Here is an 18,120-nt window from a genome sequence, read left to right as displayed (position 1 = left end):
GTATTGGGGACACAGATTTGCCATTCGAATCAGTGCCTTGAGTGGACTGGCATCTAAGCCACCGTAAACATCACCTAGTGGTAAAAACCTGTCTATTATCTGGTACAAGTTCCCCACCCTTGCTGTAGAGACAACCATCTTCCCACCTTCCACCTTCAGGCTTCTTTACTGCTTGAAGGGTGTTTAAAGTAATAACAACGAGTAGCAATAACAGGTACCATTTATTGGACACTCAATACGTTCTCAGTACCGACAAGATCTCTGTGCTTGGAAACTGAGCGCTGCCCATCAGAGCTATTTTTAAGGATCCCTGGCATCATACCTACCTTGCCATCTCCTCCCAAGAGAAACCCTTCTGATCAGACTTATTGAGTGCCTACTTTGTACCAGGTGCTGTGCTGGGCAATGCCACATCTGCTATTTAATTAAGTTCTTATAACCCAGTGAGCTAAGAGGGATTATCCCCTTTACACAGGAAATGGAGGTTAACTAGTAGAGGATGAATGCTACTAGAGCAACCATGATACCCAGTTGCTAAATCCATGAAACCCACAGGGATTTTTTAGCTGGCTTGGTACTAGGCCTGTCTGTGGCATTTGATACTGTCAACCACGTCTTCCTTTTCAAAATTTCCCCTGCTTCCTGCCCTAATTTTGTGGGCTGCCTCTCCCTCTGACTACTCCTGAAATGCTGGTGATTCCTGGGGTTCCATTTCTAGCATCTTTCCTCTACATATTCCCTGAAATCAATTACAGATGACTGGTTAAAAGTCCAGTATTTCCTACTGCATTCTTGACATCTTCACCAAGTGTTTCATAGACACCTCAAACTCAACCTTTCCCCAAACCAGACTCATCTTTTCCCTCTCATGCCCGTCCTAAGGTTCTTCCTCCTGTGTTCCCTATCTTAATAAAGGGAACCTCTACCACCACTCCTTAATTGCCAAACCAGCAATCTTGAAATAATCTCTGGCTTTTCTCTTACCTTACATGTTTTTTTAAAAAAAAAAATTATCGAAGTATAGTTGATTCACAATGTTTCAGGTGTACAGCAAAGTGATACAGTTTCACATATATATATGTATATATTCTTTTTCAGATTCTATTCCATTATAGGTTATTATAAGATATTGAATATAGTTCCCTGTGCTATACAGTAGGTCCTTGTTGTTTATTTTACATATAGTAGTGTGTATCTGTTAATCCCAAATTCCTAATTTATCCTCCCCCCACCTTATATCAGCTGATATAGAGACCTATCTATTCTATGACCCTGCTTTCCCTCAAAACTCTCCCTTTCTCTCTGCCCTCACAGCTTGGTCTCAACATTTCCTGCCTGGATGAAATCCACAGCCTCCTAACCCTTCTTTCTGCGCCACTCTTTCCCTCTGGGGGTCAGAAAAAAATATATCATATGATTTCAGTCTTTTTAAACTATGGGAACTTGTTTTGCAGCCCAAAGTTTGGTCTATCGTGAAATGTCCAATGTGCCCTTGAAAAGAATGTAAATATATGCTACCACTATTGGGTAGATAGTCTATAAATGCCAGTTATGTCAAGCTGGCATTTATACATTTGTCCTTACACATTTTTCTCTACTTGTTTTGTCAGTTATTGTGAGGAGTGTTAAAATCTTCAACTGTACTTGTAGATTTGTCCATTTCTTTGGGTTTTATCAGTTTTTTCCTTCTTTTCCTGCCTTCTTTTGACTGAGTGACTATTTTACGATTCTACTCATTTGCACCATTGGTTTTTTTTTTAAGCTATACCTTTTAAATTTATGGTGATTTAAGAGTTGTTTTTTTTTTTTTTTTTTTTGCGTTACGCGGGCCTCTCACCGTTGTGGCCTCTCCTGCTGCGAAGCACAGGCTCTGGACGCGCAGGCTCAGCGGCCATGGCTCATGGGCCCAGCCGCTCCGCGGCATGTGGGATCCTCCCGGACCGGGACACAAGTCCATGTCCCCTGCATCGGCAGGCAGACTCTCAACCACTGCGCCACCAGGGAAGCCCCTAGAGATTTTAATATATATCTTTAACTTATTACAGTCTACTTTCAAATATTACACTATTTCACACAAAGGATAAAAACCTTACAACAGTGTACCTCTATTTGTCCCTTCTGTCCTTTGTGGTATTTGTTGCTGTACTTTATTTCTACATATAAGCCTCATGCTATGTTATAATTACTTTTGCTTTAAACAGTTAATTATTTTTTAGGTAAACTTTTATTTTTGACGTAATTGTAGATTCACATGCAGTTGAAAGAAATGGTACAGAGATCCTGCCTACACTTGACCCACTTTTCTCCAATTATTACATCTTACAAAACTATAGTATGACATCCCCACCCAGGGTATTGACATTGATACAATGAAGGGTCAAGACATTTCCATCATCACAGGGATGTCTCATGTTGGCTTTTTATAGCTGCATCCACTTTCTCCCACCCCCATCCCTCCTTAAACCCTTGCAACCACTAATCTATTTGACATTTTCATATTGTATCCTTTCAAGAATATTATATAAAACTTTTGGAGGTAATGGATATATTTATCACTTGATTGTGGTGATGATTTCATGTATATATGCATTATGTCCAAACTCTTCAAATTGTGTACATTAAATATGTGCAGGTTTTGCATGTCAATTATACCTCAGCTGAAAAAACAAACACACATAAAACAAGGTTAGGTATTGATCGGTTGATGAAAATGTTGTGACCAGAGGTTCACAGGAACCTAAACCTCTATTTCCCCTTGGGCTGTTTTTCAGTACCCACGAATTTAGTGCTTATGGTATCATTATAGAACACGACTACTGTGAATAATAAGAATTGACTGTGTTTAGGGAGGTAAAAATATAAATAAAAGCAAGGAATTGATTACCTTAAAAAATAAAATAATATTACATGAATGTAATCAAACATTATGTAGCTTTTTGGGATTTCCTTTACTTAGCACAATTCTTTGGAAATTCATTCAGCTTGTTGTGTATTTCAGTAGTTTGTTTCTTTTTGTTGCTGAGCAGTATTCCATGGTAGTGAATGGCTAAAATTTGTTTAACCGCTATCTGGTCGTTTCCAGTTTTTAGCTATTATGAATAATGCTTCTATAAATATTCATGTATAAGCTTTTGTCTGAGCACAGGTCTTCATTTTTCTAGGATAAATGCCCAGGAGTACAATTGCTGGGTCATGTGGAAGTTGCATATTTAATTTTTTAGGAAACTGCTAAACTGTTTTCAAGGGGGCTGTGCCAGTTTACATTCCCACCAGTGATGTATGAGCAATCCAGTCTCTGTGTCCTCCTCAGCAATTGGGTATTTTCACCATGTTTTATTTTATCCACCCTGATAAGTGTTTAATGGTATTTAATGATTTGATTTGATTTGCTTTTCTCTCATGGCTAATGATGTTGAACATCCTTTCATGTGCTTATTTGCCATCTGTATATCTTCTTAGGTGAAATGTCTTCATATCTTTCACCCATTTTCCAATTGGATTGTTTGTTTACTGTTGAGTTTTGAGAGTACTTAAATTTATTCTAGATACTAGTCCTTTGTTGGATATGCGGTTTGCAAATATTTTCTTTCACTTTGCAGTTTTTCATTTTCTTAATAGGGCCTTTTGCAGAGCAAAAGATTTTAATTTTGGGCTTCCCTGGTGGCGCAGTGGTTGAGAGTCCGCCTGCCGATGCAGGGGACACGGGTTCGTGACCCGGTCTGGGAAGATGCCACATGTCGCGGAGCGGCTGGACCCGTGAGCCATGGCCGCTGAGCCTGCACGTCTGGAGCCTGTGCTCCGCAACGGGAGAGGCCACAAGAGTGAGAGGCCCACGTACCGCAAAAAAAAAAAAAAAAAAAGATTTTAATTTTGATGAAGTCTAATTCATCTGTTTTTTTATTGTGTTTCTGGTGTCAAGTCAGAAATATCTGCCAAACCCTAAATCCTGAAGAATTTTTCCCCGGGTTTTTTTGTTGGTTTTTTTTTTTTTCCTAAAAGTTGTATAGTTATAGGTTATACATTTAAGTCCATGACCCATTTTGAGTTAATTTGCATATAGGGTGTGAAATTTAGAACATGGTTCCCTTTTTTTGCCTATGGAAGTCCAATTGCTCCAGCACCACTTGTTGAAAAGGCTATCTTTTCTCAATTGGACTGCTTTTGCACCTTTGTCAAAAATCAGTTATGCACATTTGTGTGGGTATATTTCTGGATTCTCTGCTCTGTTCCACTGATCTTTGTGTCTATCCCTCCACCAACAACACACCATCATTCTCTTCCTTTGTAACAGTTTTAGTGAGATATAATTCATAAAGCATGCAATACACGTGCCACCCTCCAGGAAGGCAGCATTTCCTGACAGTCCTACCTAGAGAGCCACAGCGAAGACGGAAAGTTTTCGCGAGGGAATTTGAAACTCCAGTACTAGAAGAGAAAGGGATAGATGCTGTATAGCAAAAACCACAGGAGCTTTCTCCAGGCTTTCAGGATCTGGCCCTACCCTGCTTCTCTAAGCCCCTTTTCTCACCACCCCCCATGCCTCGCAGTCTGTGCTTCAGCCACACTCCAGCGTGCCAGGTTCCCTCAGGCCTCAGTGCATTTGCACTTGTTTTTTCTTCTACCAGGAACCACTTGTCACCATCACCCCCCTTCCCCCCAAAAGAACATACAACAAACTTGGATAATTTCTACTTCTGCTCAAATAACACCGCCCCCTTCCCCCCACCCCACCCCCGACCCCCCGCAGCCTCCACCAGCCTTCCTTTACATCCTAGTCTGGATTAGGTGTCCATCCTATTTACTTCCATAGACCTGTATTCATTTCCCTTATAATATTGATACTTATTATATCACACTATGGTGATTTGCTTTAATGGCTCCCAAATAGATTGAATTTATAGTTTCTTGAGAATAGGAATAGTCTCACTTGTTTTGATATTTTGCCCAGCACATAATAGCCACTTATATTCCTACTGAATATCAAATAATATCTTTTCCTTTGTAGGGGACTCTGCTGGATACAGATGGGCCCCAGCAAACTCTCAACCAGAACTTAGAGCTCAGGTTTCAGTATAGTGAAGAGAGTCACTGGCAGTGGTTTGTTATTTACACCAAACAGGTAAGTTCTTAGGGCAGAGCAGGAAAACCTTCTGTGCTAAAATGCTCTCTTGCACTCTGGGGTGGACAAAGCCCTAACCCAACTGGAGCAGAGTACTAGAGTATGCTACACATGCTCCTTTGAGCCTGTAATGTCATTTATTTTGTTTGGTTTCATTTTATTTTATTTCACTAGTCACCAAAGCTTCAATATCAGTTAGAAATGAATTTAGTTACCAAGTAACAGAAAACTCGACTAACAGTGACTTAGACCACGGGTCATTAAACTTTTTCTCAAAGAACCAGTTGGTAAATATTTTAGGTTTTGAGGTTCATATGGCCTCTGCTGCAACTACTCAACTCTATTGTAACACAGAAGCAGCCACAGACAGTACATGAATGAATGGGTGTTTCAATAAAACTTTATTTATAAATAGAGGTGGGGTGGCTAGATTTGTTTGCCAACCCATGGCTTAGACAATACAGATATTTGTCATCTCATTTAATAAGAATACTGGAGGCAAATGATTGACATCTCTATAATTCTTTTGGCATTTTCCAAGTAGATAAAAGCTATCCCTTTTATCTGGAAAGCAAAAGCCTTACCCCAGAAGCCCCCCAGTAGACTTTCCATTTTGTCTCATTGGCTGGAACTGGGTCACATGAGCACTCCTAGCTGCAAGGGAGTCTGGGAATCAAGCATTTAGCATAGAGGAACTGGATTCATGATCAGTTTAGAATAAGCATCACTGCCTAGAGCTGGGTACTTCCAAAATCAGTGTTCTGTTACGAGGGAAGAAGGAACAATGGCTGTTGGGTAGCAGTAATTAAATTTGAAGTAAATTTGAAATAATTGAAATAAAAAATCCATTAAAAAATCTAATTTTCTAAATGCCAAATCCAATTGAAAATTCTTTTTACCGAGATAAACTATTTCAATTTGGAGTCAAAATTACAAAAGTTCTAAAATGAAACCAAAATATCAAAGTAATCTTTGCACCAACATTATATTCAAGTTGAGTCCCTGGCGATCATACTCACTTCTGTGTTCATGGAGCATTCTGGTCTCAGGCACAAAGCTCCCTTTCAACTCCCCACTGGTACAGTGCTGATCAGGAGATAATAGATACCAATGTCCTCTGAAAAACACAAAGTACTAAACCAACATCCTAGGTTAAAGAAATGTCTCCCCAGGTTCACCTGAAATAGAAAATATTCTTAGGGAAATGATAGGATGGTTTGCCGAGGCGAGATCTGCAGTCACTTGGAGAGACACAGAGAGATTTTGGCAGTGAAACCACGCCCTTCCGCTAGAATGTTAGGTGCGGTAGTTAAATTTTATTATGGTCTTTTAATCTAGTCCGAAGCAAATGAGTTTAAGCCACTATAGAGACGTGCAATAAACATTCTTTTAAAGGATTCCTGGTAAGGTCTTATTTCCTTTGGAGTGTGGGTTTTTTTGATATGCACCCAAGGGCTACTTCTGCAAAAGACAGAAATGTGGCTTGTGTGCCTTGCAAATACAAAAGAGGGCTGGGGTCCAAATCGTTCCCGAGCCCTTTAAACGGAAGCTCAGTCCCTTCATATTTAATAAACCTTACCTGGCTTATAGCAGAATCCTAACCTACATATCTCTGTAACTTTGTATAGGAGTATGGAATCAGTCCCCACCTTGTGAGACACCACTAAACACCCTTCCTAGCTGCATCAGCTCAGTTTGTTGTTTAACTATTTCATACCCTGGTTTTGTGTAGGTTACATATATGCACAGATAAACAGGGTTAGTTTTCAGCTAAACCAGGAAGGCAAATTTTGTTTCTGTGTATAAACCCCACATCTGTGACGCTTTTCCTTGTTGGTGGCAGCCCTTTCTTTTCCCTTCCCTCCTTTCTCTCCCCTTGAAGAAAATGCAACCCATCATGCTCTACAGTCCTGGAAAACTTTGGAATGCTCCCTCTGTGTAACCCAGATGCCCTCTAATTCTGCTTTCTATGTCCTGTCCTCCAAGGGTTTTGTATATTGGCTACCACCCCCAGCTGAGTTTTCTCTCCCTCTCCCCCCTCCTCCTCTCCATCATTCCCCCAGTCCCCAACCACCCTGATCAGTGACCATCCTTGAGCACAAATTTATACTAAAGTTCTATGGCCTCAAGCTTTGAGCTTCGGTTGTCTCAAACCTCAGTCGGGCTGAATAAGAAAAGAATAAGCCAAGAGTTGAGAGCAGAAAAAAGAGGGGAAAAAAAGGATTTGTGGGAAAGGAGCAAATGGGAAAATCACAGGGAACCTTAAATTTGGCACATGGGGTGAAGTTCCTGGAAAAAGGAAGCCCTGGCTTTTGTGCAGCAAGATGGATGACACATGTTTCTTGGCACTAACAGTGATGAGCCATCAATAAGCTACAGGTGATGTTGTCGGCAACTGACAGTCTTGACAGTGAATGATTAAAAATACCAGAAAATTTAAAAATGAAGAAAAATAGCTAATTTTGTCTTTAGTTCAGTAAAAGCCATAAGGTACTAATGTATTCTTTCAAACAGGTTAGTATGTATGCCTAATAATAGGTCTCTCAGTCATTATGCACACAGTTAAATATAAGATTGAGGGCTTCCCTGGTGGCGCAGTGGTTGAGAGTCCGCATGCCAACGCGGGGAACGCGGGTTCGAGCCCTGGTCCGGGAGGATCCCACATGCCGCGGAGTGGCTGGGCCTGTGCGCCACAACTACTGAGCCTGCGTGCCTAGATCCCGTGCTCCACAGTGAGAGAGGCCGCCATGGTGAGAGGCCTGCGCGCCGCAACGAAGAGTGGCCCCCACTCACCTAGACTAGAGAGGGCCCACACGCAGCAACGGAGACCCAATGCAGCCAAAAATAGATAAATAAATAAATTTATAAAAACAAAACAAACAAAAAAATATATATATATATGATTGACCATCATCAGTTGATTTGATTGCAATTATAAGCAGTTTTTATTATTTGTTGCTCATAAGACATGAGCTGTTTACAAAGTAATAGAAAAAAAAGGATGTAAGGGGGGAGTTTTGAAAGGGAAAAAGATTAATAATGAGATCCTGGTCATTTTAAATCTACCTTTTAAAAAATTACTGCAAATATATCCACATAATTGAGAAAATTTATGGTTATTTGCTAATTATATCTTATGCAAATTAGTGAAAGTTAAAGAAGAACTCTAAATTCTTAAAAGCATACTGTTGTAGGGCAGAGCACAAAATCTGCTTTGCTGTATGAAGAGGGAAGGAAGAGAATGAGGATCTCTTCAATTGAGAGAGTTCTTTATTTCTGGGTTTCTTAGGCTTTTTTGCTGAGTAGCTGCTTGAAAAAGATGATCTCAGAAAAGATGGTAAAGCTAGCTGCAGAGAATCCAGAAATGGTAAGTGCTCTTATCTGTGTATATGTTTCACTTTATTTCCACCATCAGCTGACACTAAACTACACTGATGAATTCCCTGGGCCAGCAAGTCTGGTCCTCAAGGGAAGAACCCAACTGCCCAGAAGTGAGCTTCCCTGCCTTCTGGGAGCTCAGTCTTCAGAATGCAAGTCATGTTTTCCAAGGAGAAGTCGTCCTTGGATGGCCGAGAACTCTCTAATCCTCTACTCTGTATCCTTGTACTTCTGCCTTCCCCCAAACGGAAGACTCCAGATTTACCACAAAAGCAACATCATAAAGACAGGATCTTAAGAGGTCTGTAACACAGCAGCGATGAGCTTACATAAGCTCTGCAGTTTTGTCTCTAGAAAGAACTCACAGCCTCTTAATACTTCCACTGTGCCAAATTAAAATGCCTTTAGCAGTTTGGAGAAGCCATTGAGTAAAAGAAGTTCTCAAGGCTATAATTTTTCCTCAATGTAAAATTTACTTTGTTTTTCTAGTCTTCATCTCTTCAATAAAGGCCTAATTACTCACTGAAAGTGTTGGTGCTATAAAGAGAGTTCCTGAGATTTTAAACTTTCTACTTGCCTTGTCACCATCATTAAAAAGCTTGTCCCAAATAAGATAGTACAGTTTGGTTTTAAATAAAAAATGATTACAAATACTAATGCTTGGTTGACATTTATAAACATAATTCTCTTGCAGAATAGTACACTGGTCTTTAAAAATACAACAGAGGGGCTTCCCTGGTGGCTCAGTGGTTGAGAGTCCGCCTGACGATGCAGGGGACACAGGTTCGTGCCCTGGTCCGGGAAGATCCCACATTCCGCGGGGCGGCTGGGCCCGTGAGCCATGGCCACTGAGCCTACGCGTCCGGAGCCTGTGCTCTGCAACGGGAAAGGAAAATATTTGAAAACTTTCCCTAATGTTTTCATTTAATTTTAGTGTTTTATAAAAGGGTGGATAATACCATTAATTTAACATTGATCTTTACTTGACTTAGCAGCTTTTTTCTAAGAAAAAACCTGCATTTTATACTTACTTCTCTTTCTTCTAGAACTGAAAATATTTTCCCAGGGAAGATAAAATTCACTGCCTCTTGGTGTTCGAACGCTTCAAAACGTACTAGGAAGTAGCAAATCCAAGCAATGAAAGAATCAAGGATGCTTTTTTATTTTTTGATTAAGCACGTGTCTTTTTTTTTGCTGTGTTGGGTCTTCGTTGCTGTGCATGGGCTTTCTCTAGTTGCGGCTAACGGGGGCTACTCTTCATTGTGGTGTGCGGGCTTCTCATTGTGGTGGCTTTTCTTATTGCAGAGCACAGGCCGTAGACACACGAGCTTCACTAGTTGCAGCACACTGGCTCAGTAGTTGTGGCACGCAGGCCCTAGAGCGCACAGGCTTCAGTAGTTGCAGTGCGTGGGCTCAGTAGTTGTGGCTTGTGGGCTCTAGAGCACAGGCTCAGTAGTTGTGGCACACGGGCTTAGTTGCTCCACGGTGTGTGCGATCTTCCTGGACCAGGGATTGAACCTGAGTCCCCTGCATTGGCAGGCGGATTCTTAACCACTGTACCACGAGGGAAGTCCCAAGGATGCTTTTTTTTTTTTTTTTTTTTTAAAGAAAGTAAATTTATTGTGGTTTTTTTTTTTTTTTTTTTTTTTTTAAACATCTTTATTGGGGCACAATTGCTCTACAATGGTGTGTTAGTTTCTGCTTTACAACAAAGTGAATCAGCTATACATACACACATGTTCCCATATGTCTTCCCTCTTGCGTCTCCCTCCCTCCCACTCTCCCCATCCCACCCTTCCAGGCTGTCACAAAGCACTGAGCTAATATCCCTGTGCCTTGCGGCTGCTTCCCCCCAGCTATCTACCTTACTACGTTTGTTAGTGTGTATATGTCCATGACTCTCTCTCGCCCTGTCAAAAACTCACCCCTCCCCCTCCCCATACCCTCAAGTCCGTTCTCCAGTAGGTCTGCGTCTTTATTCCTATCTTACCCCTAGGTTCTTCATGACATTTTTTTCCCTTAAATTCCATATATATGTGTTAGCATACGGTATTTGTCTTTTTCTTTCTGACTTACTTCACTCTGTATGACAGACTCTAGGTCTATCCATCTCATTACAAATAGCTCAATTTCATTTCTTTTTAAGGCTGAGTAATATTCCATTGTGTATATGTGCCACATCTTCTTTATCCATTCACCAAGGATGCTTTTTTTAAAAGAGTAATAAAATCTAACCTCCTAGGCAGGACGGATCCTCTTAGGCTCCAATTTACATATATATATGATAAATATGTATAAACATAAATATATCATGTCATTATACATATGTGTGTGTATATATATGTAGGGAGAGAGAGAGACGGATACAGAGAGACAGAGAGAGAAAAGTATTTAAAGTAGCCCCATTAAAAGGGAGAACTACTCTCAAACGTGGTTCAGTAAAGTGTAAGCTATTTGATGCAGGAAATACTTGTACAGTGAATAGCAAAAGAGTTTGCTCTATAATACGAGAAGGTAGTAGTCTATTTAAAGTTTTAAAGAAAAACAAGCACGCTACCACATTCCTTAGATTTGCACGCAAATTAAAATCTGTAGTTATCCCAGTGGCTGACAGCAAAATCAGCATGGTAGTCAATAAAACTTGTACTGCTTTATCCAAATATTCAAGTTTTATTTCCACAAATTCTTTATTTCTTCCCTTATTTTGGTTCTTAGAAAGAAAAGTGAAGACCCTTCCTCTTGAAAATTGGATGTTGTAGGAATAGTCCACATTTCAAGAGAATGTTGTAGGAAGAGTCCACATTTTAGTCTGGAATTTCATGTACAAACGCCTGGGTGGAATCAGACCCTGGAAGGGAAATAGAACAGACAGATCAGCTGTTTGAACTTCGACTAAGTTCTAGACCTCCTCACAAAGCACAATTGATGAGAAAAAGTCATTTTATGGAGCTTAAAGTAGCCATATAAATGTTTGACTGTGACATTCACTCATTTTCTAGGTAAGCACATAACGTCTGAACTGACACCTATCGCTTATAGAAGGCTTGTATGGACTAAGAAACAGAGGTCTCTAATTTGCAAGGCAGAATAAATTCTATAATTTGCAAGGCAGAATAAATTCTAAGATTTTGATAATTGTGAAGAATCGGGGGAAGGAAAGAGAAATTAAGAAAACTGTAACCAAATGAGCCCCATAAATAAAGCAGATGGTCCCTAGGGAGATTAAATAGTACTGTTTTATCCTGGTAAGAAGGAAGGAGTGAAAGAAGAAATTTAGTGCTAACAAAGTTAATTAGCTTGGTTAGCTTTAAGCAATGCTTTCAAAGGTAAGACTTGAACCATTTATGAAGAGATCATTAAAATTTGAAGTCAAAAAATGCACTAAAGAAAAATGTAAACACCCAACAAAAAACATGTTAAATTCTTCAGACAGTATTAATTGAAAACCAGAAAGGGAAAAAGAAGTGTAACATTCTTCTTAGAGCTATGCTCCTACACAAAAACCTAAATTTTATTTTTTTTTAATATTTGCTACTTGTAACTAGGACAGAATTAAAGGATTATTTTATTTGAAAATAAAGTCTATTAGTTAGGAGTAGATTTGGCTTCCTGTAACAAAAAACAAGACAAAATAAGTGTCTTGGAGAAAATAAAAGTTTGTTTCTCTCTCATCTAAAAGAAGTAGGCAGTCTGGGGCTGGGATGGTGACTCCATGATGTCACCAGAGACCTTTCTGCTCTACCATCTTCAGTGGGTCTGAATCTCTAAATTGGTTTTCCGAAAAATGGCAAAGAACAGGTAGCATTCTGATTCCAGCTTGCCTCATACCTCCCATCCCCTCCCCAACTACCATTGCCATAAATATTTGTCTCTCCACTCCTCTTTCATTTGGAGCAAGATCAGACTATGTAAAAGGCCACTGGATTCAGAGATGGGTGCTTTGAAGTGTGCTTCTGCTATGTGATGAGAAGGGGAAACACCAAGGGCAGTGCTATCTGATGTCCCAAGAACGGTAGCCTTTGCATAGCTGGTCCAGTTCAGAAAACAGAAAATGTACTGACATTACAGTCATCACAAGAATGGTCTGAGCACAGCAGGAGGACAAAGTTTTAGAGAGCCAGGGGGAAGTTACTGTGCAGGAATGAAGGGTTATATTATTAACAGAAATTCTGTTGATGAGAGAGAGAGTACAGGAATACTGCATTATGAAAAAAGGATTACCTTTCCCCCCAACTTTATTACCCCAGTATATAAAATATATAAAGCCTATTGAAATAAGCCAAGGAAACAGATTATATCAGAAATTGCTTAACATTTGTAGTGGGTTGTATTTTATTTCATTTCTATGTGGGGAGGGGGAGGGGAAGGAGACTAGGAGAGAGAACAATTCTGGGAGGTTTCTCCCAACTTCTGTATTTCGTCGCACAAGTCTACTTACAAACTATAATGTAATATCGTGAAATAATAATAATGAAACACATAAGATATCAGAACATTAATTTCTCATTTACCAAGACCTAATAATGATTTTTTGAAACTATTGAAATAGGCTTCAACTATATAACTACCTCTGTTGAGAATATTAACCTAAAGGAAGTCCTACGTATCCTTCAAAGCAATGTATTTTATGGCAAAATTAAGTTAAAAGATAATGTTCTTTTGCAGTGTCATGTTATTTATCCCACTTATTTTGTAATGTCCCACTCTACAGTCTCATGAATAATAAACAGCCCCTCATTCTGTCATTTACCAATGCCTGTGTTTACCATACAGTGGCTAGAAACTGAGAATCCAGTGTTAAGAAGTTTATTTGTTGAAGGAGAAAGGCAATTAGTACAGAAACATTCAGGATTATAGAGTGATAAGTTGAGATACGCACATAATGCACAGTTGTTTAATAGCTGTTCTTTTCTTTTTCTATAAGGAGAGTCTAAGAGCACTTTCCCCTAAACTCTGGCTAGGAGACTGACCTTTGTGTGCTGTGGCCTTGCCCTCTGACCTCCAGCCTCCAACTGACCAGTGTCACCCAGGGGGAAACCCAGTGAGGTTGGAGAGTGGGAGAAAATGGAGACTGGGGTATTTATTTCTCCAACTCTGTCCCAGCTGGGTCTCTGGGGTTGGCCCGGCCCTCTATTGAGGGCCACAGCTCCTGTAGGTGACCTCTCCTCCCTGCTGCAGCGGCCACTCTGGTTCCAGTACCAGCTGCTGCCCTCGCCCCTTCAGGCTTAGAAGCGGTAAGAATTACTCCCACCCTCCCTAGCCCCTCACTGCTAGTCTCTGAGGGCTCCCACACCCCGTCACTGGTTCACTTGAATCTTCCCCACACCTCCATTAGGCAGTTCCTTTTAGAAACTCCCCTCAGCTGCCCCAGGAGTGGGCCATCTGTTTTCTGCTGGGCCCCTGACCGTTATATTAAGTTTACCTTATGTGCATGAGATATATTCAAGTATTTTAAACTTTGGTTTGATTAATGATGCCTTTTGGTTAATCAAAGCCCCATCTGGCTTTGGTTCAACATATGGATTGGAGCTCTGTGGCTTATTTGTGGATTTAGGAGTTCATTTCGTGTGAAGTCCTTTTAAAAGCTATGTTAAATCACAAAATCCACAGGCAGCCACCAATGTTAAACATTAAGCTTCACTTCACTTTTGGGGACTCAATTTCCACAACGCTGAGATACTTGCAAACGAAGGGGGCCTGTGCAGACGATGAGCAGGTGTCCTGCTGACTGGCAGCCTTCGGGACCATTAAGAGGATTACTGTGGAAGGAGAAATGTGCTGGTTAAATAGATTATTTGTGTGCTCGCTTCTCCGGCTGTGCTGACTGACATTTCACTAATCTGTTCAGCAGATTGAAGTTCCAGAACAAGGCAAAAGTAAAAAACACCACAGTCAACAAAGCCAGGTCTGTGAGTAAAATTATGTAATGGATATATTATAATTCTGATTTTCCCCTTTAAGTAACCAGTCATTCTACTTTTAAAGTTAAGCCAGAATTGTCTTTCACAGAAGCTCCTCCATATACGCTGGTCCAGTTGGACAACCATCATAGAAACAGTATTTTTTACCGTGGCACCCAGTTGGGCGAGGACTTTCCTGAATTTATATATAGAAAACTTCCAAGAAGCATACAAAATTCTTCAGTAATTTTCTTCCACACTCCATACATTTTTTAAAAATCCTCTTTCTAGTTGGTATATTTTAGTTTCATCGACTTTCTGTGGTGAACTCTGTGTAAAAGAACTTTTAAGTTTATAAACTACTTTTTCAAGCATTTAGGTCTGCTGTGCAGATAGCAATAACAATAAATATCATAATAGAAAGCATTAATAGACACTCATTGCCAGGCACTGTTCGAAGCACTTTTCTGTGGATTAATGCATTTATCCTTACCACGATCCTGTAAATCAGCTGAGGAAATTGGGGCACAGAGGGTTAGGTGACTTGCTCCAGGCTGTACAGTTATCAATGGTAGGAGGAAGCAGGCAGTCTGATTCCAGAGCTGTGCCCTTAACTACTTCTTCCTTTCAAGGTTCAAATCCTAGTGTGGGTGAACAAAATAAAGGTAGCCTCTAAGTAGCATTTGAATGGGATTTATTATTGGTCCAGCTCCTGTCACAGAGTCTGCTGTGTATATACAGATAGTATATAAGTACAGTATTTATAAATATATAAGGTCCTTCCTTGAGTGAATGAGCTCAGAGAAAAATTTTAAAAACAGATTAAATGCAGAACTGTCTCTCCTACACAATAACAGCATTTCTGACTGCTTACATCAGAGACAGGAGGTGAGAACTCCACCAATTACTGGCTGTGTGTCTTCAGGCAGATCAAAAAACTAAATGTGTATAAGGGACTCTTGGGGTACTTACTGAAAGGCAAATTCCTGGGCCTCACCCCAAAAGATGGATTCAGTAAATCATCATTTAGAGCAAGAACTCCAATGGGAAACACTGCACCAAGCTTCAGCTTCTTTATCTGTAAAATCACTCCGTCACTTAAATTCATCCATTTCGGCAGCATAGTGATGGCATAGAGCTGTGGTTCTCAACCCTGGCTGCATACTATCACCTGGAGAGCTCGAAACACTAATGATGGCTGGGCCGCACCCTCAAAGATTCTGATTTAACTGATCTGAGGGCCCTGGCAGCAGAATTCTTTAAAGCTCCCCACGTGGTCTAAAGTACAGCCAGGATTGGAACTATTAGCCTAAAACAGTGGTTCTCAGAGTGGGGTCCCTAGACCGGAAGGGTCAGCATCCCTCGGGAACTTACTAGAAATTCAAATTCTCAGGCCCCCAACTTACTGGATCAGAAAGTCTGGGGTTGGGGGCCAGCAATCAGTATTTAGCAAGCCCTCCAGTTGAGTCTGATGCATGTTTGAGTTTGAGAGCCACTGTCCTAGAACAACAGACAACACAATCGTCAGCATGGGTGAGCAGCAATGCTAAAGGAGGCAAACCTCCCTCATGCTCTGAGCAGGGCCAGCATGTCAGAAGGGGGCCTGGTGTCCAATTATATTGAATTCCAACTTATTTTAGCCAACCTTTATAGAGAGCTTATCCTGAGCTAGGCACTGTTGTAGTTGCTTTCCACATATAACTCATTTAATTTTCACAGCAACCCAAGTATTATTATTATCCTTGGTTTGTAGCCAAGGGAACTGAAAACACAGAAAGGTTAAGTAACTTGCCCAAGGTCACACAGCTGGTAAATGACGGAGTTAGTATCCGTACCCAAGCAGTCTTTATTTGTTATTTAACAAATAAAGTTTATTTGTTCCTTTAACCACTCTGCCATGGGGCCTCTCTATCAAGACAAATCTCTCAGAGAAAAAAAAAATTTTAGCTGTTCTGCCTGGTGAGCTGCCACACATGTATTTCACCAGGGCCAAAGCCTACTCTCCATGGCCCTGTCTTAGAGATTTTATAAACACTGAAAGCCAACTGTTCACTTACTGAAGGTTTGCAGCAACCGTAACTTCTTAAAAATATTTTAAAAATAACTATAATACCTTTTAAAACTTTGTGTGGGATGTGCACTAAAGGTTTTGGGTGAAGTTAACAATTGAAAGTCACATGGCTTTAAGAGAGGGGAAAAAGACGAGAGAGGCAGAGTTCAAGTGCTACCTGGAGAGATCCCAGTGCCTGGAAAGGTGCTCTGGACATGCGTACCTCTCCATACCTGTAGAAAGCACTCTCAGCGCTAACAGATGTATAGCTACCTCGGAAACAAAGCTTCTACACGATAAAGCCATTTAAAACAACCAGTGCTTAACAGATACAACCTTTTAGTTGCCTTTTTATATTATTTTAAAACTTTGGCTTTTTAACTGTTATTGTTGTTATGGAAATTATTTCCTCTCGTATATATTTCTAACCTCTCTGTTTACTTCGTAACAGAAAGACTATTCTAGTTTTCTGCCAAGAAAAAGCAAGATTAAGACAGCTGAAGTTGACTGTGGTTTGGGGACCATAAAGGAAGAAGGTCTTTGAAGAGAAAGTCTAACTTTTTAATATGTTCTCAAAGGCTGTCTTGACCATGAGAGAGCTTGGGGGTTGAAAGTAGGCTTCCTACCACCAGTGGAAGAAATGTGACTCCTTCCCATTTTTTTCACATTAAGATGGACCATATTCATCAAGACTACTTCAGAACTCTGCTCATCTCAAGATTAAAGGGAAATGCAAAACGAAGTTATATAGTTTGTTTTTAGTGACTTATATGTGACAAATGGCAAATCTGAACCAATCAGTACAAAGCTCGTTGGGGTTTTTTTTCCCCTAAGATAGATACTTACCTGGCTTCATGAAACCTTTTATATGTTCTGATATTGCATGAATGAAAGACTTAATATAAAACACTAAAAATGCATTTTGGGTTAAGATCTGAGGGCATGGCTCATCAGCTGTGGCTCTAAGAAATGGAATCATTGACTTCACTAATCCATCACCAGAGCAAGGAGTTGATGAAATACCGATTTGTTTCCTTATATAATTCTGAGCCTACCGATATGGATGTGCTCAAAGTAATAGGCTGCCCAGTTCTCTGCTTCTCCACTGTTGTAGCTGTATTCTGTTCTTAGAATACTGAATTCAGTTCAATAGTCATGACACTATTTTGAATATTTTTATTTTGGAAACCAATGGGGCCCTGCACTTGATATCAGATACCTTAGCTTTAAAGCTATGTATACTTTTTCTCTAGACTTTTTCTTATCCAGTTTCAGTTCATCATTAATTAATAGAATTATATATAGAACTAAGATTGCAGTAAGGGAGAGGGACAGAGGAATCAATATAATTAGGTAAAGTGTGATATTATAATGTTCTTTTCTAACTGGGTTGTGTAACTAATTATATAATAAATATGAAATATATTCTAGTGAACATAGAATTTATTGATGAAAATTCTGTGAATCATTTTTTGAAGTGTAGAATCTATTAAAGCCCTATAATATTTATAAAGCAATGTCTCTAGCCATAACTTCTAGCGCTGTAAAGTTTTATATTTATATTTTAGGCTGTAGTGGGACATTTTTGCAAGGGGGGAATCATAAACATCCCAGATCACCCGTGGTGAGTGTATTAATGGCTAGGATACATTTTCAGATTAAAAATAGAAGCT

At 40.0% G+C, this 18,120-nt stretch overlaps 1 protein-coding gene across 7 annotated transcripts in view; it reads left to right on the top strand.

The window, feature by feature from the left end:
• Positions 1-17,893, top strand: part of SNX31 (sorting nexin 31) — a 64,973-nt gene extending 47,080 nt beyond the window's left edge. For 5 of the 7 annotated variants that reach the window (XM_032609701.1, XM_032609700.1, XM_032609697.1 and 2 more), the window contains 4 exons: positions 5,006-5,119; positions 8,409-8,486; positions 14,346-14,402; positions 16,899-17,893. In XM_032609701.1, coding sequence (XP_032465592.1) covers positions 5,006-5,119; positions 8,409-8,486; positions 14,346-14,402; positions 16,899-16,991 — 342 coding nt within the window. In that variant the 3' untranslated portion in view covers positions 16,992-17,893. The remainder of the gene's footprint in view (positions 1-5,005; positions 5,120-8,408; positions 8,487-14,345; positions 14,403-16,898) is intronic. The other 2 variants (XM_032609695.1, XM_032609698.1) reach the window with 2 other exon arrangements.
• Positions 17,894-18,120: the final 227 nt, after the last annotated feature.

This window comes from Phocoena sinus, chromosome 17 (genome assembly GCF_008692025.1).
Source record: "Phocoena sinus isolate mPhoSin1 chromosome 17, mPhoSin1.pri, whole genome shotgun sequence".
NCBI lineage: Eukaryota > Metazoa > Chordata > Mammalia > Artiodactyla > Phocoenidae > Phocoena > Phocoena sinus.
Note: the sequence above shows the minus strand (reverse complement) of the source record. Positions and strands in the feature narration are given on the sequence as shown.